The sequence below is a fragment of the Salvelinus namaycush genome, chromosome 12 (assembly GCF_016432855.1).
Source record: "Salvelinus namaycush isolate Seneca chromosome 12, SaNama_1.0, whole genome shotgun sequence".
Taxonomy (NCBI): domain Eukaryota; kingdom Metazoa; phylum Chordata; class Actinopteri; order Salmoniformes; family Salmonidae; genus Salvelinus; species Salvelinus namaycush.
The window spans coordinates 46,697,360-46,724,067 of record NC_052318.1 but is presented as its reverse complement, the minus strand read 5'-3'; the positions used below and the strand labels follow the sequence as shown (position 1 = coordinate 46,724,067).

The 26,708-nt window shown below is 42.6% G+C and overlaps 2 protein-coding genes across 4 annotated transcripts; one reads left to right on the top strand and one right to left on the bottom strand.

Annotated features, from left to right (window-relative positions):
* The first annotated feature begins 420 nt into the window (after positions 1–420).
* On the top strand, positions 421–6,439 carry LOC120057343 (steroid receptor RNA activator 1-like). 3 transcript variants are annotated; one of them, XM_039005925.1, is made up of 5 exons: positions 421–513; positions 2,511–2,639; positions 2,827–3,098; positions 3,260–3,368; positions 5,612–6,439. In XM_039005925.1, exons 1-5 carry the CDS (start codon positions 483–485, stop codon positions 5,797–5,799), a joined length of 729 nt encoding a protein of 242 aa, XP_038861853.1. In that variant the 5' UTR covers positions 421–482; the 3' UTR covers positions 5,800–6,439. The 3 variants fall into 3 exon arrangements, with proteins under 3 accessions (XP_038861853.1, XP_038861854.1, XP_038861851.1); XM_039005923.1 differs by having other exon boundaries at positions 444–513; positions 2,519–2,639; XM_039005926.1 differs by lacking the exon at positions 2,511–2,639 and having other exon boundaries at positions 428–513.
* A 10,602-nt stretch (positions 6,440–17,041) lies between these two features.
* LOC120057607 (vascular endothelial growth factor C-like) lies at positions 17,042–24,757 on the bottom strand. The gene is made up of 7 exons (XM_039006178.1): positions 24,737–24,757; positions 21,641–21,854; positions 19,977–20,167; positions 19,650–19,780; positions 18,741–18,844; positions 18,191–18,527; positions 17,042–17,385 (listed from the first exon to the last, which is right to left on the bottom strand). The coding sequence occupies exons 1-7, from the start codon at positions 24,755–24,757 to the stop codon at positions 17,271–17,273; spliced, it is 1,113 nt and encodes a 370-aa protein (XP_038862106.1). The 3' UTR covers positions 17,042–17,270.
* Between the last annotated feature and the right edge of the window lie 1,951 nt (positions 24,758–26,708).

The following is a 26,708-nucleotide window of genomic DNA, read 5'->3' as shown; positions in this document are numbered from 1 at the left end:
TGAGATTTTTTTGGTTTTTGCTATTTATACTACTAGTAAATACATATGTCTCTATATATTTGCAATATTTTAGCACAAAAGAAAATAGGATGTCATGTAAATGCAAACTATTTTAAATTGTGATTATTTCGCGCAGTTATACTTCACTAGGTCCACACTGTGGTGGTCTATGCTGGAATAATAAATTGCTTGGAAATCCTGTTCTGTTTTTTTGTGTGTTATGTTTATCAAAGTTCAACTTCAACAACTCTTACAAAGAAAGAGCCTTTTATTTCAACATGAAGTCTAGTCTCATTACCCAGAATCTGGGCACTTTGCTCTACATTAAGTCATCCACTGTTTACTAGACCAGAAAAATGTACTAATTTACTCCATTCTATTCTATTGACCAACCGGACATGCGTAATGTCAATGTTCAACATCCTGTCCACGTGTCCCGGAAAACAAGTTGATTTGTTGTATATGAAAGAAGAAAAGAAGCCATGGAGGCGGAGGACCTTTACATCAAACCAGGTATGTTCTGTCCAATTGAATAGGTCTAGTTTGTTTATTTAGCGAGAAAAGTTCGCTAACGATAGACATCAGTGTACTGCAACTGTGCTAGGGTTATAATGCAAGCTAGTTTGAAGACAAGCTAGCTAGCAGTAACTATCAAACTACATTGCTCTCTTGCTAACAAAGTTGTCAAAATATCTTGAAGATGCGTTTGCATAGACTTTACACTACCTCTTCACTTGAGTTATTTCCCCACTGCTTTATGACATCTAATTTGAGCGTGACTACAGGTAACGTTATCACATGATGTTGATCATGATTATAAACATAATCAGTTTCATGTTCATGTTCAGCTCAAATCGGAAGTTTACATACACTTAGGTTGGAGTCATTAAAACTCGTTTTTCAACCACTCCACACATTTCTTGTTAACAAACTATAGTTTTGGCAAGTCTGTTAGGACATCTAGTTTGTGTATGACACAAATAATTTTTCCAACAATTGTTTACAGACAGATTATTTCACTTATAATTCACTGTATCACAATTCCAGTGGGTCAGAAGTTTACATACACTAAGTGGATTGTGCCTATAAGCAGCTTGGAAAATTCCAGAAAATGTCATGGCTTTAGAAGCTTTTGATTTGAGTCAATTGGAGGTGTACCTGTGGATGTATTTCAAGGGCTACCTTTAAACTCAGTGTCTCTTTAATTGACATCATGGAAAACTCTAAAGAAATCAGCCAAGACTTCAGAAAAAGAATTGTAGACCTCCACAAGTCTGGTTCATCCTTGGGAGCAATTTCCAAATGCCTGAAGGTACCACGTTCATCTGTACAATAGTACGCAAGTATAAACACCATGGGACCACGCAGTCGTCATACCGCTCAGGAAGGAGACGCGTTCTGTCTCCTAGAGATGAACGTACTTTGGTGCGAAAAGTGAAAATCAATCCCAGGACAACAGCAAAGGACCTTGTGAAGATGCTGGAGGAAACCGGTACAAAAGTATCTATATCCACAGGAAGAAGCCACTGCTCCAAAACCACCATAAAAAAGCCAGACTACGGTTTGCAATTGCACATGGGGACAAAGATTGTACCTTTTGGAGAAATGTCCTCTGGTCTGATGAAACAAAAATAGAACTGTTTGGCCATAATGACCATTGTTATGTTTGGAGGAAAAAGGGGGACGCTTGCAAGCCGAAGAACACCATCCCAACCGTGAAGCACGGGGTGGCAACATCAGGTTGTGGGGGTGCTTTGCTACAGGAGGGACTGATGCACTTCACAAAATAGATGGCATCATGAGGATGGAAAATGATGTGGATGGAAAATTATATGGATATATTGAAGCAACATCTCAAGACATCAGTCAGGAAGTTAAAGCTTGGTCGCAAATGGGTCTTCCAAATGGACAATGACCCCAAGCATACTTCCAAAGTCGTGTCAAAATGGCTTAAGGACAACAAAGTCAAGGTATTGGAGTGGCCATCACAAAGCCCTGACCTCAAACCTATAGAAAATTTGTTGGCAGAACTGAAAAAGTGTGCGTGAGCAAGGAGGCATACGAACCTGACTCAGTTACAAGAGCTATGTCAGGAGGAATAGGCCAAAATTCACCCAACTTATTGTGGGAAGCTTGTGGAAGGCTACCTGAAACGTTTGACCCAAGTTAAGCAATTTAAAGGCAATGCTACCAAATACTAATTGAGTGTATGTAAACTTCTGACCCACTGGGAATGTGATGAAAGAAATAAAAGCTGAAATATTACATTCTCTCTACTATTATTCTGACATTTCACATTCTTAAAATGAAGTGGTGATCCTAACTGAGCTAAGACAGGGAATTTTTACTAGGATTAAATGTCAGGAATTGTGAAACTGAGTTTAAACGTATTTAGGTAAGGTGTATGGAAACTTCCGACTTCAACTGTGTGCGTGTGTGCTAGCTGCTAATGAGTAGTTAGTAAATTGGTAGTTTAAGAAATAAATAAAACCCTCTCTGCCTTTGTTAAGGTAATCAGGAGCGGGGCTGGAATGACCCTCCACAGTTTTCCTATGGTTTGCAGACAGCAGCACAAGGTGGTCCCAAGAGGACCCCTCTCAACAAGAGAGTGCCCCCACCTCAACTCACAGGATCCCCTTGTACGTTCTAGACTTTGGCAGAGAATTGGAAATTGTGCCTTGAACATGGTTTAAATTCATTGATCTTTTGAGTACCTTGGTACTTTTGATGTTTACTCAGGGGTTGTGAGATTGTCTTTCTGATGACTGTACTTTCCCCAGACTGTCAGAGCAGATAATGAATCATCCTGGTTCTATTTATCCACAGGTCCTGTCCCAGGAGATTTTCCTTCCCGAACAGCTCCAATGACTCCTCCTACCAACCCACTGGCCCCTCCATGTAGTATGAACACGCCCCCTCGTCCATGTCCTGTCGCAGCCCCTCTTGTTGGGGTGATGATGATGGCCACACCTCCACCACCTTTCCCTGTGGTAGAGCACACAGACTCTTCCAGTAGCCAATCAGAGAGTGAGCCAGATGTCGACGATGTAGTCACTCTTCTCAACTGGGCACTGACAGCTTGTAGACACACAGTCAAAGTAAGAATGATTTCTATAGCTCTAATTCCCAGCCACAGTTGACAAACCAATTACAAATAGCATGTTGTATGTAGCTGTGATATGGTGCAGTGCACTGTTTGAAATGACACTCACTGCTTTGCTAACCAAATTGCTGAATGTTTTACTTGTGCCCCTTGCAGAAACAGGTGTGTAATGATGTGGCGAAGCGTCTGAAGCTCTTTGAGGACATGTGGAAATCTGGGAAGCTGTCACTTCCTGTTAGGAGAAGAATGAATGGACTGGTGCAAGGTAGGAGAACCTGTGTAGTTTGATAGATGAGGTCATATTTCTACTGATGAAAAATAAATCAGGGATGCAAACTAGTGACCTACGTCATTCGTGTATACCAGATTTTTCTTTTTTTTGGGGGGGGGGGGGGGTTGGATCACTACTGGCTGTATGCAATAGGGTAATGCGCGTTTGGCGCAATACTGACTGTATCCAAGGCTCAGCCCATCGTTCACTTAACAGAATGCAGCACGTGACTGAAGAGAGAAGAGACAACCCATTTGCTAGTCACAGCATCAGCTTTCCCGTTATCTTACAGCAGCACGTCCCCTTAACGATAACGAAGAGGTAGATGAGAAGCCTGACCACGGAGACGGGGGTGAGAAGGTGATGAAATGTACTTCATGAGCTGTAACCGAAAAACAACTGGCATTTGGAAAGTTTGAAATGAGGAAACAAGTATTAGCATTGTTAAGTATCTTGCTAACGTTAGCTGGATCGAATTCTCTGTTAGCTGGCCAGAGAAATGTTGCGCAAAATAAGTTGACTTACTAACGTAAACTTGTACATCGCTTTGGTCCGTACCATTGCCCTTATTTTAGCTCCCCAAAAACGTAATACTTCCAGATCATAATTGCCTGCATAATTCAAGCAGGCAATGATTGCCTGCATAATTCAAGCATAATTCAAGCAGATTGCATGCAATGATGACGCAAAAAAATGACTAGGTATCCCCCCCTTACCCCGTCACTGTCCATTTCTTGTTTTTTAAAGGATGAGAGAAGTGCTACCCCTGGTGGAGAGAGATTGTAAGACAGAAATAGTTGCTTTATGCGTTCTGTACGTTACGACATGACATGTAACGGAGGGTCCGTTTTTTTCAACTTTTCTCCAATACTATAGAGCCATTACCATGTCGATCAACGCTTGAATAGAAACCTAGTTCACACCCCCGATTTTGAAGTCAACACAGTCGCTACAGTCCCATTAGTTTTCTTTGTAGCCTCGTTTGAATGTTGCGGTTGCGCACATTTGTACGGAATGGGGTGAGTTTACGTTAACTGATCAAATAATTGAGTTTATGGTGTGAAAATTAGCTGGCTAATAAAGTCAGACAGCTAGCTAACGTTACAACATCAGATGAGCCAACGTTAGTAACCGAACCAATTCGTTATAGTATTAACTGGCAACATTATAAGACTCCTTGCCGTTCTTCAAGTTATAACTCGTTAGTTGCTTACTGGACCCTGGCAATCTGTGTGAAAAGTTAACTAACTACTATCTGTGAACTAATGTTTTCCCTCTATAGTATGTGGTTAATTTTCAGAATGAGAGAATTAGGTGAAAATGAGGCGTTGCTTGTTAAACAAGTGAATTCAGGGATCGAGTGTAGCTGGAGCTGGGCCTGGCTTAAACAGGATGCCACTATAGAGGTGAAAGGAACACCACACACTTTCCCTCTTTCTCACTTTTGCAATACAGTGTATAAAAAGGGGTATGCCAGGTGTACTCTCTGCAGAAAGTGTACAATGTCATAATGTGCAGTGTAGCCCAAATGTATTCTTTTTGTTGTTGAACTTGACAGCATGTGTGTGTGTGTGACTTTTAGGGGGATTATTAAAATACATTTAGGGGGATTAAAATACCTTTTAGGGGGATTATTAAAATACATTTTACTCTGTAAACGTTTGTTTGCACACATGTAGCCTTGTGTACTTGATCAATATCTACTATAGTGGCCACTATAATAGAGCAAAAATAGAATGAAACAAACAGGCATTCTATTTCTACTTTAAGATGTTTTTTCCCCCTAAGTGCAATATTTAGATGTGTGTGGTCACACGCGTTCTATTATAAAGGCTGTCATGGCTAACTGCAGTATTAGTGTATTGTTTTCTCTCAAGACTTGAGTGTCATTTGCAGTAAAGTCTAGGCAACAAATAACATCGGATTGCTTTCTTTTATCATTTTTTTTTTTTTAGCTGTGATTGAGGTTCACTTTTTATTTTACACACAGAGACTGATCATGTAGATCATATTCTTTGTTGTTTAATTAGTTAAAACCTGCATTTCCCCCTAGCAGGGATTTTCTTTGCATGTTTCAGTGCAACAACAAAAAAAGTGTCACCTTTTTGGTCCCTCAGCAGTTTGCATCTCTGATTTAAATGGGTCACCCACCATTTTTATATGAAACAAATGAGACAAACGAATGTTCAAATGACCTAACCACGTCTGTGATGCTCCTGTCTTTATGCTCCTGTCAGAGTTGAAGAGTTGTAACTGGGACGCTGCTGATGAGATCCACCGGGCTCTGATAGTGGACCATGTTAACGAGGTCAGTCAGTGGATGGTGGGGGTCAAACGTCTCATCGCCGAAACACGCAACTTAAACCCGGACCTCCTGCACACACAGGAAGTAGACCAGAGTCTAGACACCAGCAAGCACAACTAACTCTGACTAGATCAATAATGACACTTTTGGAACTTTTCTATTAGGTTGTGGAACCGTGAGGACTCTCGGCCGTCCATGTGAAAGCCATTGAAATTCAACTTTTAGGCTTACTCTGTCTTTTGCTTTTGTATGTGGAGATTCCACATATTTTGACATGGTTTTCCTGTAATTATGCAATGGGCTTATACATTTTTGGGGGGGACTTTTTTTTAATGAATTGCTTTTGATTGCAGTGTATCGCTATTACCGAGCTCCACCAATTCTGACAATACAAAGATACTTTTATCCCTGTTTTATGTCGATTGTTTGCATTTGATACAGCCTTTTCCTATGGTATCTTGTTTGGTTAAAGTGCTTCTATCAGAAGTGTCAGTACTATGAAATACTATAACCTCCCTTGGACAGCCTTGTGAACGGTATTTTACTGGAGCTAAGATTGCTTTGAGTGTACACACGGTCCAATGTATTATTCCTGGTTTAGCCTACAGTTTTCAATGACTTATCATCCCCCCCATGTACATAATCATAAGAGCAATAAGAATGCTGTAAAGCCTGCGGTCTGCTTCTGTTGACGGTGGCATTGCATTACATGTGTATCGTACACGATAAGACCAAATAAATCTGATTTGTGGTGGAAGTATTCCTTTTTTAATGTATTTTTATGCAGCAGTAGGTTGATGTCACGAACTGTTATTTATGTCGGTTCTGTAGTTAGACAATGAGGAAGTTCCGTTCTTCCAGCTTTTCTGACGTGTCTACCTCCATGGAGACGGATGCAAGGAGAAGCCACCAGAAGGTGGCGTCTTAGGCTTTGTTTTTCACTGATGACAGTGTTGTGGCTATGATATCTAGAGAAACTTGGGCACTTTATAGGAAGGGTTGCACACGATTTTATGTCTTCATTTTATAGCGCTAGAGGACTAGCCACCATGAATGAGGCGTGGCTTTGTTTTGATCGTCCGAGGTCTGTGACAGCAACACTGTTTTATTGTTGCAAAGTGAGACAGTAATTGATGTGAACTCATGGATAATGTCATCACATTATCCTTTTATTGTTCCAGTCTACCCATAAAAGATTAGATCATGTTGGAGTAAAGTTTGAATGTTTCAATTAAGTCACGGAGCATCTCTTCTCCTTTCGTTGTTGTAGAAAAGTGGGTTTAAATGAGGAGAGCTTTTCCTCTCTGATCACGGCATAGTTTATTCAGATCTCCTGTGCTTGGTTTACAGCTGCTGATTTGAATAATACAGTATGGCTGGGAGAGCTTGGGTTGTGTATTGGGAGAGATCGGGATTGCATGTTGCAGGGTTGAGATTTTTCAGTAGAATCTGTGTTTACTAATTCCCACACTGTATCTCTCTGGCACTGAAGAGCCAGGTGCTATAATCATAGGGCTATAATCATGTTACCTGTCTTCCTGGGAGCTGCAGGCCAACACTTCTCACTGATATCATCTCTACATTACCTGTACTGTGTACACATTAACAATAGTGTCTGCTTTGCTTACTGTAGTAAACTCTGACTAATCATGTAAGGCTGGCAGTATAACAGCTCTGGCAGCAAGTCTTGTCACAATGCCATATGCCAAACTCACTCCCTGTATGTATTTATTTATTTGGTGAAAACCTTGACATAAGAAATACAGGGAAGTGAACTTGAATATAATGACAGGAATGTGGATTTACCGTGTTGATTTCAACAAACACTGTATAGTCTACAGTGCAAGCAGACACTTGCTGTGGAGGTTGAGAAATGCTCTTGTGTTATTTAAGGGGCAATCTGTAGTTGGTACATTTATTTTTAGACTTTTAAATGAATGATGTATACTCTTTTGATTCTTGAAGGAAATAACTTATGAGCTTAGTTGTCCTACCCCATCAGAACCCAAAATATAAGCTTGTTTTAACTCAATGTAAATCTAAACAAACACTGTATACCCGCAACTATAATGATGATATCATGGATGGTAAGTCCTTGTATCCAAAGCTCTGACAAGGATTTTGAGAGTGGTTACATTATTCCAGCCCCATCCCTCAGCTGTTTACCAAATCAGTGGCGGGGTGCCGCTTTGTTATTGTTCAAACTGCGGATTGCCGCTTTAATGCACACATCACACCACACCAGTGCATCACAACTCAAGTCCTGAGAAGCTAGTTGCGATTGGCTGTTGTATCGGATGTTTTCCCACCCAAGCAATCGTGTATTGAAAGGTGAAACACCGTCTTCGGATTCTTCTCCTGATTATTGGGGGGGGGGGCTGTTTTCATTCCAGAAAGTTAACTTGCGTCACACATTCCAACATCTTGGCAAATGTGAACGCATTAACATGGTCTGACACAGTTCCATCCACAAGCAGTTTCATTCTCGAGGTAACTGATGCAATTTGTATGCATCTTGCCGAGATCTTAGGTCTCCACTGTGTGTTGAGGAACTCTATTTTTTATTTTTATGAGGTCTACCACCACCTACAGTATATGATCAACTGTTGCAAACGTTCCCTTTTTTATCTCTTTAGAAAATGCTAATCTTTGTTATTTGTTCAACAGTTCTGTGTGTTTAAATGTGTTCATCAACAGTTTATTTATTTTTTATTTTTTTTACACTGTTTCTTGTAGCGGGAGATGCAGTGTGTCAAATGTATTACAGCATTCACATCACAGCTCAATCAGCCTCACAGTCACAGCCAGTCTATACTGTCATCTTTTACTACGGCAAAACAACTCAAAACAAACTGCAAATGCCACCACATATGGTGGGAGTGTATCTTCACTGTCCAAATACATATGGTGGGAGTGTACCTTCACTGTCCAAATACATATGGTGGGAGTGTATCTTCACTGACAAATACATATGATTGGGAGTGTATCTTCACTGACAAATAGCTTCAAGCAGAAGGGGTACTAGACCACATTTCCTTAGAGAGGAACAGACAGAGCTCCACAGGCTAGTTTCACAGAAATCAATAATATTTCCTTAAACATGGGTGTCTGTCTCAAGAGACCTCTGTGTTTGAACAGGTGGTGGAGGAAAAGGAAATTGACAGGAAAGCCATCATTCTATTCCTCCTCAGCCCCATTTGGTTGTATATGTAAAGATACTGTGAGACTGGTCGTCTCACGCTGTTGCTGCTGTGAACTGACTGAAAGGAGAACCGACACCCAATCACTGTAATACTGCTGGGCTATTAAACTCCCTCTCTCCAGACATGAGTGGCAAAGCAACAGTCACTCTCTCTCTCTCTCTCTCTCTCTCTCTCCCGCTGTGGTGGTGACTGCTGAGGCCTCAATAAGCACTCATATACATACCCCTAGCAGCACTAATACACTTCCGATCTCTTTATTGCTACATCTCACTTTTGAATGTAGACAGCTGGTTGCAATCTTAGGGCCTCTTTACACTACGCTACTTTGACGACACAAAGTAGATCCAGGAGAGATACTTGGGTAAAGAGACAGATTTAGATTGAAATCTCACTTTTAAGCGACGTCTCCCACACTACCTCTGATTCAGAGGGGTTGGTTTAAATGCGGAAGACACATCTCGGGTTGAATGGATTCAATTGTCCAACTGACTAGGTATCCACCTTTCCCTTTCCCAATAATTACCCTAATTACCTTTTAAAGGGACACTTCCGGATTTTGTCAATGAGACCCTTGATCTACTTCAAACAGAGTCAGGTGAACCATTTTTAAGTCTCTGTGTCCAGTATGAAGGAAGTTGGAGGTAGTTTCCCTAGCCAATGCTAACTAGCGTTAGCACAAGGACTGGACGTGTATGGGTATCTTTTAGTGTGCTTGCAGATACCCATAGACTTCCAGTCAATGTGCTAACGCTAGTTAGCGATTTCTTTAGAACTGCACGCAGGATTTTAAAACACCCACACATGTGTCAATCGTTGCGTTTATCAACTGTGCAATATGGTTTAGATGAGAAGCACGTGTGCAGTTTGAATTGCTATCCTTACTTAGTTTGTCTATATTCTATTTACAGTATGCTAATAGGTGCACGCACACATGAAGCAGGAATGTAGCTTTGGCCACACCACATCCAAGGCTGATGTTGAAGAGCGAGATCTCACTAGACATATTTTAATCATGTAAATCCACCCTTATACTGCCCATTTATACTTCTCTCTGTCAGTTGTTTTTCATGAGGTGAGAACGTGAATGAACGTGTCCAGCATCACATAATGTGTATCCAAATCAAAGGTTGCTGCAGTCAGTTGTTTATTCAGATGAATTCGTGACGATTATTAAGACTTCACATTGCAGATTCAGACTTGAGTGTCCTGGCCGGGCAATACATAGTGTCTTTACCACAATTTATGCCAAGAGAATTGTGTGTCTATCCATTCCTCACCCCCAATAATAGCACCTGTTGATGGATTAATGAATGCTCCAGGTTTAAGAGCAACACAAGGCAGGAAGAGAAAATTACATTTCATAAGACGATAGACACTTTATGTAAGATTGAGGTGCAGCCTTGAAATACAATGGCTTTTCCTTGTAGTGACATTCAGAGTATTTAACCTTGTAAAAACAAAACGATGTGACCTCTCCTCTAAGAAAACAAATAACCCTTGATAAAAAGTGAAGTCAACCTTCCTGTCTCAAGTACTGTCTCTACTCTGTATGTATAAACCAAACTGTTTTGAAAATCACAAACAAAAGATACTATCACTCAGTTTAGCTACGCGGTCACGTTTCTGTACAGAGGAATGAGCTGGTTTAGAGTACCAACTGTGGATGGCAGTTTCTACAGACACAAGACAGAAAGGAATTAGATCTCTCTGCAATTGACCTCGATGTAGTGTGTTTATTGTTCCGAACACATATGGCGGGTATGAGGAATTTGAGACGAAGGTCCCGGATCCATTTCCACTGCAGGGGTGTGTGTTTTCATTGCCTTTCTTTTGTGATTGGAGAAGGTGTTGTGAACACATCACACACCATGGTGCTAGTCTGGTCTGGTTCCCATAGTCTGTTGCCAAACTCCCTGACATGCAACCAACCCAGCTAGCACATATGGTTCCTTGGAAGTTGTGGTAACATATGTTTTTGGTTTCCCATTGGTTCTAGGAACGAAGCCAAAAGTTTCCTTACCAGTAAAATTAAAATTTTTGAGTGGTTCTGAGAACGTTTTACTATGGTTTCCTGAAAGTTTTCCTAGGAAGTTTTATCAACGTTCTGAGAATGGAAATTAAAGGTTATTTTGAGTTTTTTAAATAATTTCCTTAACTTTCACTGAATGTTTCAATAAGACTTGTATTAACACTGCTAGCTTAGGTTAACTGTTTTGAACTCCAAGCACAGATAGGACACATGGAAATTAATTTCCTTAGGTATTAATCATGCAAACGCACATATTTTTTTATTGTGGCAGTGCGTCAGTGAGATTCAAACCTATGATCTTCTGTTCTCTATACATGGATTTAGGCCACTGTGCCACATGGACGGAAATAGCATGCCATGTTTTTTTTTTTTACTCAGACTAAAATGAACAGTTTTGTATATTAAAACAGACCCAATTTCAAAGGAAACAAGCACTCATTAAGATCAGGTGTGGTCAAGTAGTGGGCGCGGCCAACACACTTAACATGCTAGAGCAGGGGTGTCAAACTCATTCCACGGAGGGCCTAGTGTCTGCAGGTTTTTGGTTTTTCCTTTCAATAAAGCCCTAGACAACCAGGTGTGGGGAGTTCCTAACTAATTAGTGATGTTAATTCATCAATCAAGTACAAGGGAGGAGCGAAAACCCGCAGACACTCGGCCCCCCGTGGAATGAGTTTGACACCTGTGTGCTAGAGGATAGAGAGAGTTTTGTTGACGCTGAGAACGGAATGTATATGTTTTTCTTAGAACGTTCTTTGAACGTTACTAGTGTTTTTAATGGAAAGTTTTAATGTTCTGAGAACATGACTTTAAATGGAAGAATGAGGAAACAGAAAATGTTATGCTGAAGTCCTGAAATTCCCACAGAATAAAGTTGTTTCTTAACGTTCTCTGAACTATTTGAGAATATTCGCAATGTCAAACAAGTTGGAGAACATTCCTGGAACATTACCAAAAATGCAATGAATTGTAACTTAATTTATTTTGAACTTTTAGGAAACGTTCTGTTAAAGTAATGAAACACCAAGAAAATTGTTATTTTGTCAAATTCCTTAAATGTGCTGAGAATGTTCCAAAGCCAAGCAACTATCCTGCACCATTCCCAGAACGTTGTGGGAAGGTTGTATGCAAAATAACCATAGGACAACACGCTCTCACCAAGCATAGGATTCTCAGAATGTTATGTGCTACCTGGGAATACCCCTTTTAACATACTCGTGTCAAACACACACCGTACACATTTACCGAAGCCAATCAAGTTTTATTTTAAATACCATACAAATATGATAAGACATTAAAAACACATACACTACGTGGCCAAAAATATGTGAACACCCCTTCAAATTAGTGGATTTGGCTATTTCAGCCACACCCATTGCTGACAGGTGTATGAAATCGAGCACACGGCCATGCAATCTCCATAGACAAACATTGCCAGTAGAATGGCCTGTTCTGATGAGCTCAGTGACTTTCGACGTGGCACCAAAGTCAGTTTGTCACATTTCTGCCCTGCTAGAGCTGCCCCGGTCTACTGTGGGTGTTGTTATTATGGAGTGGAAACATTTAGGAGCAACAGTGGCTTAGCTGTGAAGTGGTAGGCCACATAAGCTCACAGAATGGGAACGCCAAGTAGCGCGTAAACATTGTGTGTCCTTGGTTACCGAGTTCCAAACTGCCTCTGGAAGCAACGTCAGCACAATAACTGTTTGTCGGGAGCTTCATGGAATGGTTTCCATGGCTGAGCAGCTGCACACAAGCCTAAGATCACCATGTGCAATGCCAATCATTGGCTGGAGTAGTGTAAAGCTCGCCGCCATTGGACACTCTGGAGCAGTGGAAACTTGTTCTCTGGAGTGATGAATCACGCTTCACCATCTGATGAATCTGGGTTTGGCGGATGCCAGGAGAATGCTGCCTGACCCAATGCATAGTGCTAACTGTAAAGTTTGGTGGAGGAGGAATAATGGTCTGGGGCTGCTTTTCATAGTTCGGGTTAGACTCCTTGGTTCCAGTGAAGGGAAATCTTAACGCTACAGCATTCAATGACACTCTAGACGATTCTGTTCTTACAACTTTGTGGCAAACGTTTGGGGAAGGCCCTTTCCTGTTTTAGCATGACGATGCCCCCCGTGCACAAAGCTAGGTCAATACAGAAATGGTTTGTCAAGATCTGTGTGGAAGAACTTGACTGGCCTGCACAGAGCCCTGACCTCAACCCCATCGAACACCTTTGGGATGAATAGGAATGCAGACTGCGAGCCAGGCCTAATCGCCCAACATCAGTGCCCGACCTCACTAATGCTCTTGTGGCTGAATGTAAGCAAGTCCCCGCAGCAATGTTCCAACATATAGTGGGAAGTTTCCCAGAAGAGTGGATGGTGTTGTAGCACCAAAGGGGGGACCAACTCCATATTAATGTCCATAATTTTGGAATGAATTGTTCCACTTACTTTTGGCCATGTAGTGTAGACACACACTTTTCATTCACAGTCATCACTGACTACAGTATGTCACACAAGTTAAGTCACACATTTTGTACAATACAGTATATGCATGGGTCTTACATTTTAAGTATTCTTTTCTTCCTTCCCAATTACATCATGACTTCGTCATCTCAGAGAGGTGCAGGGTCACTTACAATAAATATAAATGTCATTTTTTAACTAATTTTAAATGCAGCACATACTGTACACTGCCTTGCAAAAGTATTCATCCCCTTTGGCATTTTTCATATTTTGTTGCATTACAACCTGTAATTTAAATGGATTTTTGTAGTAGTCCAAATTGGTGAAGTGAAATTAAAAAAGTAACTCGTTTCAAAAAAATAAACGGAAAAGTGGTGCGTGCATATGTATTCACCCCCTTTGCTATGAAGCCCCTAAATAAGATCTGGTACAACCAATTATCTTCAGAAGTCACATAATTAGTTAGATTGCACACAGGTGGACTTTATTTAAGTGTCACATGATCTGTCACATGATCTCAGTATATATACACCTATTCTGAAAGGCCCCAGAGTCTGCAACACCACTAAGCAAGGGGCACCACCAAGCAAGTGGCACCATGAAGACCAAGGAGCTCTCCAAACAGGTCAGGGACAAAGTTGTGGAGAAGTACAGATCAGGGTTGGGTTATAAAAAAATATCTGAAAATTTGAACATCCCACGGCGCACCGTTAAATCCATTATTAAAAAATGGAAAGAAAAGGGCCTCCCGGGTGGTGCAGTGGTCTAGGGCACTGCATCGCAGTGCTAGCTGCGCCACCAGAGTCTCTGGGTTCGCACCCAGGCTCTGTCGCAGCCGGCCGCGACCGGGAGGTCCGTGGGGCGACGCACAATTGGCCTAGCGTCGTCCGGGTTTGGCCGGTAGGGATATCCTTGTCTCATCGCGCTCCAGCGACTCCTGTGGCGGGCCGGGCGCAGTGCGCGCTAACCAAGGGGGCCAGGTGCACGGTGTTTCCTCCGACACATTGGTGCGGCTGGCTTCCGGGTTGGAGGCGCGCTGTGTTAAGAAGCAGTGCGGCTTGGTTGGGTTGTGCTTCGGAGGACGCGTGGCTTTCGACCTTCGTCTCTCCCGAGGCCGTACGGGAGTTGTAGCGATGAGACAAGATAGTAATTACTAGCGATTGGATACCACGAAAATTGGGGAGAAAAGGGGAGAAAAAATTTAAAAAATGGAAAGAATATGGCACAACAACAAACCTGCCAAGAGAGGGCCACCCACCAAAACTCACAGACCAGGCAAGGAGGGCATTAATCAGAAAGGCAACAAAGAGACCAAAGATTACCCTGAAGGAGCTGCAAAGCTCCACAGCTGAGATTGGAGTATCTGTCCATAGGACCACTTCAAGCCGTACACTCCACCGAGCTGTGCTTTATGGAAGAGTGGCCAGAAAAAAGCCATTGCTTAAAGAAAAAAATAAGCAAACGTTTGGTTTTCGCCAAAAGGCATGTGGGAGACTCCCCAAACATATGGAAGAAGGCACTCTGGTCAGATGAGAATAAAATGTAGCTTTTTGGCCATCAAGGAAAACGCTATGTCTGGCGCAAAACCAACACCTCTCATCACCCCGAGAACCACATCCCCACAGTGAAGCATGGTGGTGGCAGCATTATGCTGTGAGGATATTTTTCATCGGCAGGGACTATGAAACTGGTCAGAATTGAAGGAATGATGGATCCCGCTAAATACAGGGAAATTCTTGAGGGAAACCTGTTTAAGTCTTCAAGAGATTTAAGACTGGGACAGAGGTTTACCTTCCAGCAGGACAATGGCCTTAAGCATACTGCTAAAGCAACACTCGAGTGATTTAAGGGAAAACATTTAAATGTCTTGGAATGGCCTAGTCAAAGCCCAGACCTCATTCCAATTGAGAATCTGTCTGATGACTTAAAGATTGCTGTACACCAGCGGAACCCATCCAACTTGAAGGAGCTGGAGCAGTTTTGCCTTGAAGAATGGGCAAAAATCCCAGTGGCTAGACGTGCCAAGCACTCAAGTTTTCTGTTTTTTTTGTCTTATTTCTTGTTTGTTTCACAATAAAAAATATTTTGCATCTTCAAAGTGGTAGGCATGTTGTATAAATCAGATGATACAAACCCCCCCAAAAATATATTTTCATTCCAGGTTGTAAGGCAACGAAATAGGAAAAATGCCAAGGGGGTGAATACTTTCGCAAGCCATTGTATCTGAGGCAATGTCAATGATGTCCATGATTCAGACCATGAACTGCAGTATGTAGACAACTACATAATGTTGATAATTATGGAATGGGGACTGTGCTCCATTTTATGTTCCCTGCCCTGAAGATGGAGAGCATGTTGATCATGGCCTATCAGGAGAATTTATGAGAATATTTCCACAGTCTAGCCTCCGTGTTCCAGCTTCTACTTGTGTTGTAGAGGGAATGTGAAATGGTTTCGAGATACATATAGCCTACATACTTGCTGTACATTGCAAACACACCTATTGTTGGTATTTAATACAAAAGTTACAGCGAGTTGCTTTGTCACTTTTCACAGATCACAACGATATAATTTATAACACACTGATTGTTACAAAGGATTGGGTTCGTTCATTACATGTTATTTTAGTGACATAAAAACACAAGTCATCAGTTGCTTACTCTTTTGGGACCGTTTCAGTACATTCTCATGTGCTGAATTAGTTAAATGACTCCTCATAGCTGAATTAGTTAAATCAGTGGTTCCCAAACTGTGGGGCGGTCGGCAGAGGGGGGGAGGGGGCATGTCAGCTAACATTTTTGTATTAGGGGGGCCCTGAGTGAAAACATTTGGGAACCCCTGAGTTAAATGACTCCTCACAGCTGAATCTGTTAAATGGCTCCTCCTCGCAGACGTAGAAGTATACTGAACAAAAATATTAAAGCAACATGCAACAATTTCAATGATTTTACTGAGTTACCGTTCAAATAAGGAAATTAGTCAATTGAAATAAATTCATTAGGCCCAAATCTATGGATTTTACATGACTGGGCAGGGGCGCAGCCATGGGTGGGCCTGGGTGGTTATAGGCCCACCCACTTGGGAGCCATGCCCAGCCAATCAGAATGAGTTTTCCCCCACAAAAGTGCTTTATTAAAGACAGAAATAATCCTGAGTGTCATCAGCTGTCCAAGTGGTTGGTCTCAGACGATCCCGCAGGTGAAGAAACCAGATGTGGGTGTCCTGGGCTGGCGTGGTTACACGTGGTCCGCGGTTGTAAGGCCGTTTGGACGTACTGCAAAGTTCTCTAAAACGACGTTGGAGATGGCTTATGGTAGAGAAATTAACATTAAATTATCTGGCAACAACTCTGGTGGAGATTCCTGCAGTCAGCATGCCAATTGCACGCTCCTTCAAAACTTGAGACATCTGTGGCACTGTGTTGTGTGACAAAACTGCACATTGTAGAGTGGCCTTTTATTGTCCCCAGCACAAGGTGCACCTGTGTAATGATCATGCTGTTTAATCTGCTTCTTGATATGCTACACCTGTCAGGTGGGTGGATTATCCTGGCAAAGGAGAAATGCTCACTAAGAGGGATGTAAACAAATGTGTGTTTTTTGGGGGGGGGGGGGGGGGGGGGGGGTGAGAAATAAGCTTTTTGTGCAAATGTCAAATTTCTGGGATCTTTTATTTCAGCTCATGAAACATGGGACCAACAGTTTACATGTTGTGTTTATATTATTGTTGAGTATAGAATACCATTTGGTCAGTCTCCTCTCTGCCACACGTTCTTCTCCATTCCGGCCCATGTGGACAATGGTTGTAGTCAGGTCAGCCTTCATTTCTGCTCTATTTCACCATACAGTTACAGTACATTGCAGTTTGGCACCAGTGCTAGTGACACCAGCTTTGTCAGTTCCACTCCTCTGACCTCATGTGGTTGGGTATGCACTGGCAGACGTAGTGGCTGTAGTAGAAGCCAGTTGGACAGTTCTTGTGTGGCTTTCTGCAGGGCAGCCGGTAACAGCTTGGTGGAGGGGAAGAGAAACCGACAGAACAGTTGGTTTTACGCAATGTACTGTAGCTTCAACTCAACTGTGACCCACTTGCATGACCCTGCGTGTGTAAGCTAGTTGTGTGTGTGATCTCGGACCAATCCCCATTGTCTCATTGATAAAACATGCTCTAACTCTTTCCAATGTTTGGATAGAACATTAAAAATAATAATGTTTTATCTCTCGCAAGAGAGGGGAATTCTGTGCTTTCTGGAAAATCTGGTTTCTACATTCCAAAGAAATGTGGCAGGTGCCTTGCCTCGCTTATCCAGATTCATTGTGAAGGGACGAAAAACAGGATATGAATTCTCATGCTGGAGTAGTTCTTCACATTGATGTCTTGTCATTATCCGGAAGTGTGAAATAATATTTGTGTAATTATCATTACGTTTGAACAGATTCCACTGAAACTCGTATTGCTCATGATACCGATACAGTATCTGGATTCAGACTTCACATTAAGTTTGAGTTTCGTCTATTTAATTCCTCTCTGTCTCCTCTTTAAGTGGAACAGGTTGTGTGTTGCTCTTGCCAAATGAAAATAACCTGTAGCTATAGGAGTTAGAGCTTTATACTATGTGTTCCCAAGTTGTCACACTTAGGTCAAGCGAGTATTATTACTTTGACCGCGTCATAGTTCTGGGAATAGTACTTCATAGTTTTCTAGAAATGGCAATGGGGATGTCCACCCGTGTCATTAGGCCTAATGAAATGTGAAGTGTTTGAACTTTCACCCTCTTCTGTTGTAATATCTGTGTTTAGAGTCTATTGTTTTACCTGCAGTTGTGTGCGTTGAACCTCTTGCCCTGCAGCAGGCAGGTGTGAGGACTCTCCCTGCACTGGCACAGGCACGTCTCTGGGTTGAGAGGCTGACTACGTGGGCACTCTGCCCGGCACACACAGCCACACAGATCTGGGTCCCAGCGTTGGTTGGGTGGGCAGGTCCATGGGCCGGGCTGGTCCTCACAGAGACACTCACAGGACTCTTGGTCTAGACGCCAGCCTGGCCCACAGCTGGCCTCCGTCAGACCGTTCTGACACACACACTCACAGCTGTCCTCATCCAGGACTTTGTTGGGGCCACACAGCTCCAGCAAGGCTGACTCCAGTGGCTCTGCAACAGATGGTGGAGAGGAGAGATGCTAGTTAGTGTCACTTCTTGACCTCTAGACAGACATGTGGTTTAGTACATTTCACTTCAATGCGGTGAGGCATTATATCATTCTAATTTACCAACTCTCTGACCTATGAGCTACAGTATCTCTCGGTGTTGGCAAACGGAAACGACTGTACTGGGGTTGTATGGGTACGGGCTACTTGAACTTACCTAGCTCTCTCTCTGAGAAGGAGCTTGTGTCCATGGGAACACACAGGCAGCTGGTGGGGTCCCAGACCAGTCCTGTACTGCAGGGAACATCTGGCGGGGAACACCTGGAGAGGGAAGGAGGGACACACAGGCCAGGATCAGATCAGAGGTCTTGGCTTAGGGGGACCGCTACTCTCACAAAGCATTCCTGTGAATGGGCTGGACACCATGGGCGGTCTGTGAGAGGGAACTGAATCCCCTGGCCCTCCTCCCTGCTGGCCTTGGCCTGGCAGACAGCCTACACACAGCCGTCTGGAGCAGTTAGGCTGGACACCGAAAGACGAGGAGAGAGCAGGGGGAAACATGGCCTCTTCTCCATGGCCTCAGTTCAAAAGCAAATGCACACGCAAAGCACTTGTGACGGAATAGCTGATGGTCTAGCTCATTCACTTGCATCGTCAGATGCTGGTCCACATAAAATAGGATTAGATGGAATGGTTTAGTATCCTTGGCTTAGTCAGTCAGCTATATTATTACATTGCATTAAAATTGGACGATATTGTTTAATATGAATCAAATACTGTATTCCTTAAAGGTCCAATGCAGCCATTTTTATCTCAATATCAAATAATTTCTGGGTAACAATTAAGTACCTTACTGTGATTGTTTTCAATTAAAATTGTAAAAAAAAAAAACTTTTTTTTTCTTTTTCTGGGAGTGGTTACAGTTGTTGGCGCGGCATCGATGCGCACGCACAATTTTTGTGACGTTGTCAGCCAACCCGTCTATATAAAACACAGAAACCCCCCCAATTTTTTGACTGCAATGGGCCTTTAATAATAATGAAATGTGTGTGTGTACACATTGTGTCTCGATCGGCAGCGTCAGAGGTTACGTCTTAAAGTTGACTAGTCCTCACTACTCACTCACACGGTGAGGTGAGCTGCAGCGGCCCTCCTGATGACGGAGTGCAGGGGCCTCTTGGACAGACACTCACAGGACGTGTGGTTGACGAACGCCACCATCACCATAGAGCGGTCACGGTGAGACAACTCCACCAGCTGAGGCCACAGGGGGAAACAACACGGTGTCAATGACTAACATTCGGATTCTGTGTCTATTGAATACAATGTTGTTACTTTAGCTGTGACATTGGTACAACGCGGGAATAAGAGCGACTTGATGTAAAGTGTTACGCTGTACAGTAGCGTCATTTTAAAATGTCGAATGATATCTAGTTTGTCCTCCGCTGCTCACCGTCTTGTTGATGTAGATGTGGCTGGTGTTAGTGCAGTACAGACCCTCCTGGGGACAGCAGCCCCCACAGCGGTGCACAGACACACAGCGAGGCACGTAGAAGTGACTGGTGCTCTCCGGGTACTCCTTAGACACCTCCAGACATACCTCCCGAGGAGTACACATGGTACGCTGGATCTCCTCCAGAATGACTGGGGATGAGTGGAGTGACGTTAACAGAGACAGGTTATCAGGGATGATATAATACAATATGCCGTTTAGCAGACGCTTTTATCCAAAGCGACTTACAGTTGAGCGTGCGTACGTTTTACGTATGGGTGGTCCCAGCGGGAAACGAACCCATAGCGTTGCAAGCACCATGCTCTACCGACTGAGCCACACAGGACCACCAAGGTCTAGAGAATATCCTGACTAATGGTGGAATAGAATCGTCAGGAACATTCTGTTATTGACCATCTTAAGCCACCCAGGTAATAATGTAGCTGCGTTATTAGGCTATATTGCTGCGCTAATTGGTTGCAGCCTCATTGACAGCGTCCCCACCTACAATTTGATTTGTATTGGGCAATTTCCTTTTGGAAAGCCCATCCCAATAACTTAACCACAGAACCACACTGCCACCCACTAAGCCACATTATGTAGGAAATATAAGATTAATGTCCATTTTTAAAAGATTGAATTCAACAAATCATTTCCTTTTTAGTGCAATTTCTCTTGTTGGATGATCACCGTAATAATGTGCAATTTGTCTCGGTGACAGGATATGAGGACAGCAGACTGCAAATACTCAAAGAGAGGGGAATGAGAAAAGCTAACCCCTAATGATATTAACCTTTTTAGACAACTTGGGGTCTGGCCAATGAACGTCTGTTATATTGTCTGATGGAAGGACACAATAGATGGCTTTGACTGTGTTTGCCCGTCACTGTGCCAGCTCTTTCATCTTGGGATGTCTCTTGTAAAGTATCATTGTTTAATGTCTTCTAATTCAATCTGATGTCCTACTTTCTGCCACTGGTCGATTGTCCAGCGTGACTGTTTCCTTCATAAGACCTTTAGTCACTGGATCTGACTGTTTGCTTAGCTTTAGTCTGTGGATCTTGATGTCCTTTCTTTGAATTGTTTCTGGCATCATTTCATAGAGGTTGGGGTTGGTCAATGAAAGGCAATGGAGCATGATCAACAGTTTTGTAATGTGCCCTTTTTTTTTTTTTTTTACAACTTTCTCTCAATAGCATCTGGAGGTCTGTTGTGTGAATGGGTGAACTGAGGCCAGGCCGCCTCCTATCATTGTCCTTTAGGTTATGATGGTCCGCTCAGCCTTTATCAGCTCTCCAGTAGGGCCTATATCTTCTGTGATGAGCTCCTGTGATCAGGAAGCAGACACAGCTAGTTTATTCAACTAGAGCGCAGAGAGAGAACACTCAGTCTCTGATGAGTGGGGAGGGAAGAGTGAGGGGCCTCTTTAACTGTTAGGAAAATAAGCACAGGCTTTTCTCTCTCCTTTTAACGACGACACACAGCTGTACTGCTCCCATCTGTGGGTTTGGGGGGGGGGGGGGGGGGGAGAAATGGTTTATCACGCTAGCAGTTCCCCCTTTTTAGGTAGGAAGACAACGTTCTCTCTCAATGGGTGTTTGGGCCAATCGACTGAAGAGCCTTACCTTCAATGGCGCTGTCAGACTTGACCAGTGCCAGCTCCCTGGGCTTGCCCCAGGCCCAGATATCGTCTTCAGCATGGAGAGGAGGGGAGTTGTGCAAGGCTTTCCTACGTAGGCAGTGCTGCACCAGGCTATACTCTGGGTACAGCAGCTCCACCAGCTCGTCCACGTTGGAGACTGTGTCCAAACCACTAAGGCCTTCGCCAACCAGCGGGGCCTGATGAGGAATCGGGGAAAAATGAACAATGAGAACTTCAAATTTGTGTCTTTGACCTACCAAAATTCAGTTTATGTTGATCATCCACTGCAATATATTATGTAGAAAAGAATATATAAAATGACACAGATGGGTATCTCAACATATAGACAAAAACATGTTTGTAATAAAGCCCATTTGATAAATCAGAACTGTCTGTAACTAAGTTGTAATCTGTCACTACTATGATAAGAACCCTAAGGGCATCACTGTAACATTATCACTGTCTGCTTCAGAGATCAACACTTACCAAGCAGCCTGGGTGCTACCTTGTCATTATCTCTTATGGAAACAAATGCTGTTATTTTTTTTTCTCCAGGTTGGTAATGCTAGACTGTCACTTCTGTCAGGGATGCAATGGAAACTGAGCCAGTATGGAGCACTGTGTCTGTCTGAGCCCAAGGAAAACAAAGCAAGGCAAGATCATATTTTTTTTCCATTGAGATCAGCCAAGTTCTTTCCTAGAGATAAGGAACAAGGTTATTATGTCTGTTCCAATCAAAGGTCTCCATATTCAGATGAAAGCCTTGAGTTCACTATCAGACATATTCAAATATACGTTATAGGTCCTTCAGAAAGTATTCACACCCCACATGTTGTTGCTGTTGTTACAGCCTGAATTGTCACTGGCCTACACACAATACCCCATAATGTCAAAGTGGAATAAAGTTTTAGATTTTTTTTTACAAGTCAATTAAAACAAAATGAAATGCTGAAATGTCTTGAGTCAATAAGTATTCAATCCCTTTGTTACGGCAAGCCTAAATAAGTCCAGTAAAAATGTGCTTAACAAGTCACATAATAAGTTGCATGGTCTCTGTGTGCAATAACAGTGTTTAACATGATTTTTGAATGACTACCTCGCATACAATTATCTGTCCCTCAGTCAAGCAGTGAATTTCAAACACAGATTTAACCACAAAGACCAGGGAGGTTTTCCAGTGCCTTGTAAAGAAGGGCAACTATTGGTAGATGGGTAAAAAATAAAAAAGCAGACATTGAAAATGCCTTTGAGCATGGTGAAGTTATTAATTACACTTTGGATACTGTATCAATACACCCAGTCACTACAAAGATACAGGCGTCCTTCCTAACTCAGTTTCCGGAGAGGAAGGAAACTGCTCAGAGATTTCACCATGAGAACAATTACAGAGTACAGTTACAGAGTTGAATGGCTGTGATAGGAGAAAACTGAGGATGAATCAACAACATTGTAGTTACTCATCAATACTAACCTAATTGACAGAGTGAAAAGAAGGAAGCCTGTACAGATTAAAATATTCAAAAAACATGCATCCTGTTTGCAACAAGGTACTAAAGTAATGCTGCAAAAAATGTTGCAAAGCAATTAATTTTTTTGTCCTGAATACAAAGTGTTATGTTTGGGGCAAATTCAATATAACACATTACTGATTACCCCTCTCCATTTTCAAGCATAGTGGTGGCTGCATCATGTTATGGGTATGTGTGTAATCATTAAGGACTGGAGAGCTTTAAATGGAATGGAGCTAAGCACAGGCAAAATCCTAGAGGAAACCTGGTTTGGTCTGCTTTCCACCAGACACTGGGAGATGAATTCACCTTTCAGCAGGACAATAACTAGAACACAAGGCCAAATCTACACTAGAGTTCCTTACTAAGAAGTCAGGGAATGTTGGCCGAGTTACATCTACTTCAAAATCTATGGCAAGACCTGAAAATGGTTGTCTAGCAATGATGAACAACCAGTTTGACAGAGCTTGAAGAATTTATTTCAAGAATAATGGGCAAGTGCACAATCCAGGTGTGAAAGCTCTTAAAGCTCTGTAAACGCTGCCAAATGTGCCTTCTACAAAGTATTGACTCAGGGGTGTGAATGCTTATGTAAATGAGATAATTCTGTATTTAATTTTCAATACATTTGCAAAAAAATCTAAAAACATGTTTTCACTTTGTCATTATGTGGTACTGTGTGTAGATGGGTGAGAAAAATACATATTTAATACTTTTTGAATTCAGGCTGTAACACAAAATGTGCAATAAGTCAAGGGGCATGCATACTTTCTGAAGGCACTGTAGCTGCTTCTAATGTTTAGTATACACATTTTGAATGTGGACTTTTATGTAAGCCGCTTGTGTGATTCCGCTTGTGGCTGACAGTAAGCTCCTGCTCAGATCACACAACATGGGGTCATCCCCTTGGCAACATGAGGTCATGGCTGACCAATAGATAAACGGTGTAGGCCTCCCACACGATCGCTCGTAGTGCTCAGGGTGAGTGTTTGTCATCACACACAACCCATTGTCAGTTTACCTCACAATTTAAACAACGTAGCCAACTCAATTGTAACCATCCATAGTCACTTTTGCTGTTCAACCTCACTCGTCTCCTTTTGTCCACATTGACAGTCCCTCTCTCCATTCAACCTTTTCAAAGGCAGACGTCTGCTACCCGCCGCAATAGTGGAAGTAGACAGGTACAACATGACTAAGTCATTCACCTTTAATGATGCACAATGTAGCCACAAGCAGAGGAGGATGTTTTATTGCCAAATAAAGACAGACCCGCTGTAGTGAAAGCACTGACGAGTAACAAGGAAACCGCCTGTCTCTTTTTTTTATATATATTTTTTTTTACTACTGAGACAACTCATTTAGTCAACAAACTGATTTAGTCAATAACAGTAGTCTATTACCTTCGCATGCCTTACTTATTTCTGTGCTGAAATCAGAGTTCCGAGCATAATGAAGGTTCATCAGAAAAAGCATTGTCTGGTCAATTCTTATCCGTACCGTACAATATGACACATCATCCAAAAGCAGCAGCGTGTGTCGTTAGTTACTCACCTTTGTGTCCTCCTCACCTGGGTACTCATCATAGTCATATCCATGAGTGAGATTGGTGACATTGAGAATCCAAATGACTAAAGATAATATCCACATAGTGTGTCGGTGATGAAAGGGGGAGCAGGACGAGGACGAGGGGGAGATGATGAAGGATCAGCTAATGCCCCACAGTTGAACTCTCATCCCACAGAGCACAAGGATCTCCTCGTTCCTTAGCCAGGAACTGACCTTGAGATAAGATGAGCCCCGTAGAGTGCCTTTCAAACACAGCATTTTCCTCCAGGAAGTATTTTCTTTCACTTCATACAGCATGTGAGACAACTTTCATTGTTTCATTCCAAGTATTCCCATCGCTACTCCCTTGAGTTTCCCTCTGAAGGCTTTGTATTTGGAATCAGATCCTTGTAGATGATCTTAATCAGGAAAGAGGTGTAGAGATTGAGAGGCCAGATTCCATAGGGGTCCTGCAGGTCCAGATGGGGTGAGAGAGTGTAGGGTTGTGTCTGTCTCCTGTGAAGCCCGAGTACAGAGGAAGTGAAAGCAGACACATGTGACAGCAGGCAGGCTCCCTCAGCAGAGTGCCCTCCTTTCTCTCTCTCTCGCTCTCTCTCTCTCTCTCTTTCACTCTCTCTGTTTTGGGAGGAGCTGCCACCGCCTCTCCAGACTGGGAGTTAGTGTGTGTGTGTGTGTGTGTGCCTGTGTACCAGTGAGTACTGTTGTCTCTGAGCACACTTTTTAAGGTGCTATATTTTCCATATCTACAGTATAATCTCTTATTTTCAAATGCTCACTCTGTATATTTCCCTATAACATGCTGAGGCAATGTGCTTCACCTGAAAGGTGTTCGTATCTGACTTGGCCTCATCTCTTATCACCATACCACCTGGCCTCCTGCTTTTCAGGGTGGTCTGCTGTACTGTTCTGTAAAGAGGGGAGAAGCAGAAGCACTCATTCTATGATTCAATGCTATCAAAACATAACCTACTAAACTGCATGATCTCCCTACGGCTATGTGATGTATGATTGTCCTCCTCAACCCTCCCATCGCTAACAGTCTACAGTAAACTTTAGATATGTCATGCCTGTCTTTGTGAATCCCTGACATGGGTGTCAATGCTGGCATGGTGATCTAGTGAGTGAATAGTCCGTCCAACTGTACAACAATGTTTATTTTCATGGATGATTTGAGCAGCAGAAGGAGTTGTGGTCATTTGTAGCTAAGTTGGTAGAGCATAGTGCTCGTAAAGCCGGGGTCCCATATGTAAAAATGTACACATGCATTACTGTAAATTGCTTTGAATATAAGCATCTGCTAAATGGCATTTATTATTATTTTAGTTGTACAGATAGGGCTGTTTATGAGTTACTATGCTGAATGAAATGATTTACAAATTTTGAGTCATTGAATTTGGCTATGCTGAGAAGTTGACTTCCCTGATTCCTTGGTACAGTCTTAGAAAAAAGGTTCCAAAAGTGTTTCGAAAGGGTATTTTGACTGTCCCGACAGAAGAATCCTTTTTGGTTCCAGGTAGAATCCTTTTTGGTTCCAGGTAGAACCCTTTTGGGTTCCATGTAGAACCCTCTGTGGAAAGGGTTTTACCTGGAACCCAAAAGGGTTTTACCTGGAACCAAAAGGGTTCTACCTGGAACCAATAAGGGTTCTTCAAAGGGTTCTCCTATGGGGACAGCCAAAGAACCCTTTTAGGTTCTAGATAGCACCTTTTTTTCCCCCGACGAGTGTATTGATGCAATGGTCTTTAATCAATATCTGCAAAGCAATCTCGCATCTTACTTGTTGAATGCGGTTGTTTGAGTCCACCTAGTGTACAACTGCTATACATCTGTCGTCATCATGCTGCTGGCGTGGGGACAGCCAGCCAGGCAGCGAGTATGGCTCGGTTCTGGCCAGCCACAGTCATTACACTTAATGGGCTCGATCCTCTCAAGTCGGGCCATGTTAATCCTGCTCCTAATGAACATCTCCCCATC

Excerpts from the sequence above, each read along its gene's own strand:
- LOC120057343 (XM_039005923.1), top strand. The coding sequence starts at position 463 with ATGAAAGAAGAAAAGAAGCCATGGAGGCGGAGGACCTTTACATCAAAC. Across the intron at positions 2,640-2,826 it reads TCAACTCACAGGATCCCCTT|GTCCTGTCCCAGGAGATTTT; the intron begins GTACGTTCTAGA and ends ATTTATCCACAG. Across the intron at positions 3,099-3,259 it reads CTTGTAGACACACAGTCAAA|AAACAGGTGTGTAATGATGT; the intron begins GTAAGAATGATT and ends TGCCCCTTGCAG.
- LOC120057607 (XM_039006178.1), bottom strand. The coding sequence starts at position 24,757 with ATGACTATGATGAGTACCCAG. Across the intron at positions 18,845-19,649 it reads GCTGCAGCTCACCTCACCGT|GTGTTCCCCGCCAGATGTTC; the intron begins GTGAGTGAGTAG and ends TTCCCTCTCCAG. Across the intron at positions 17,386-18,190 it reads TTCAACGCACACAACTGCAG|CTGTTACCGGCTGCCCTGCA; the intron begins GTAAAACAATAG and ends CCCTCCACCAAG.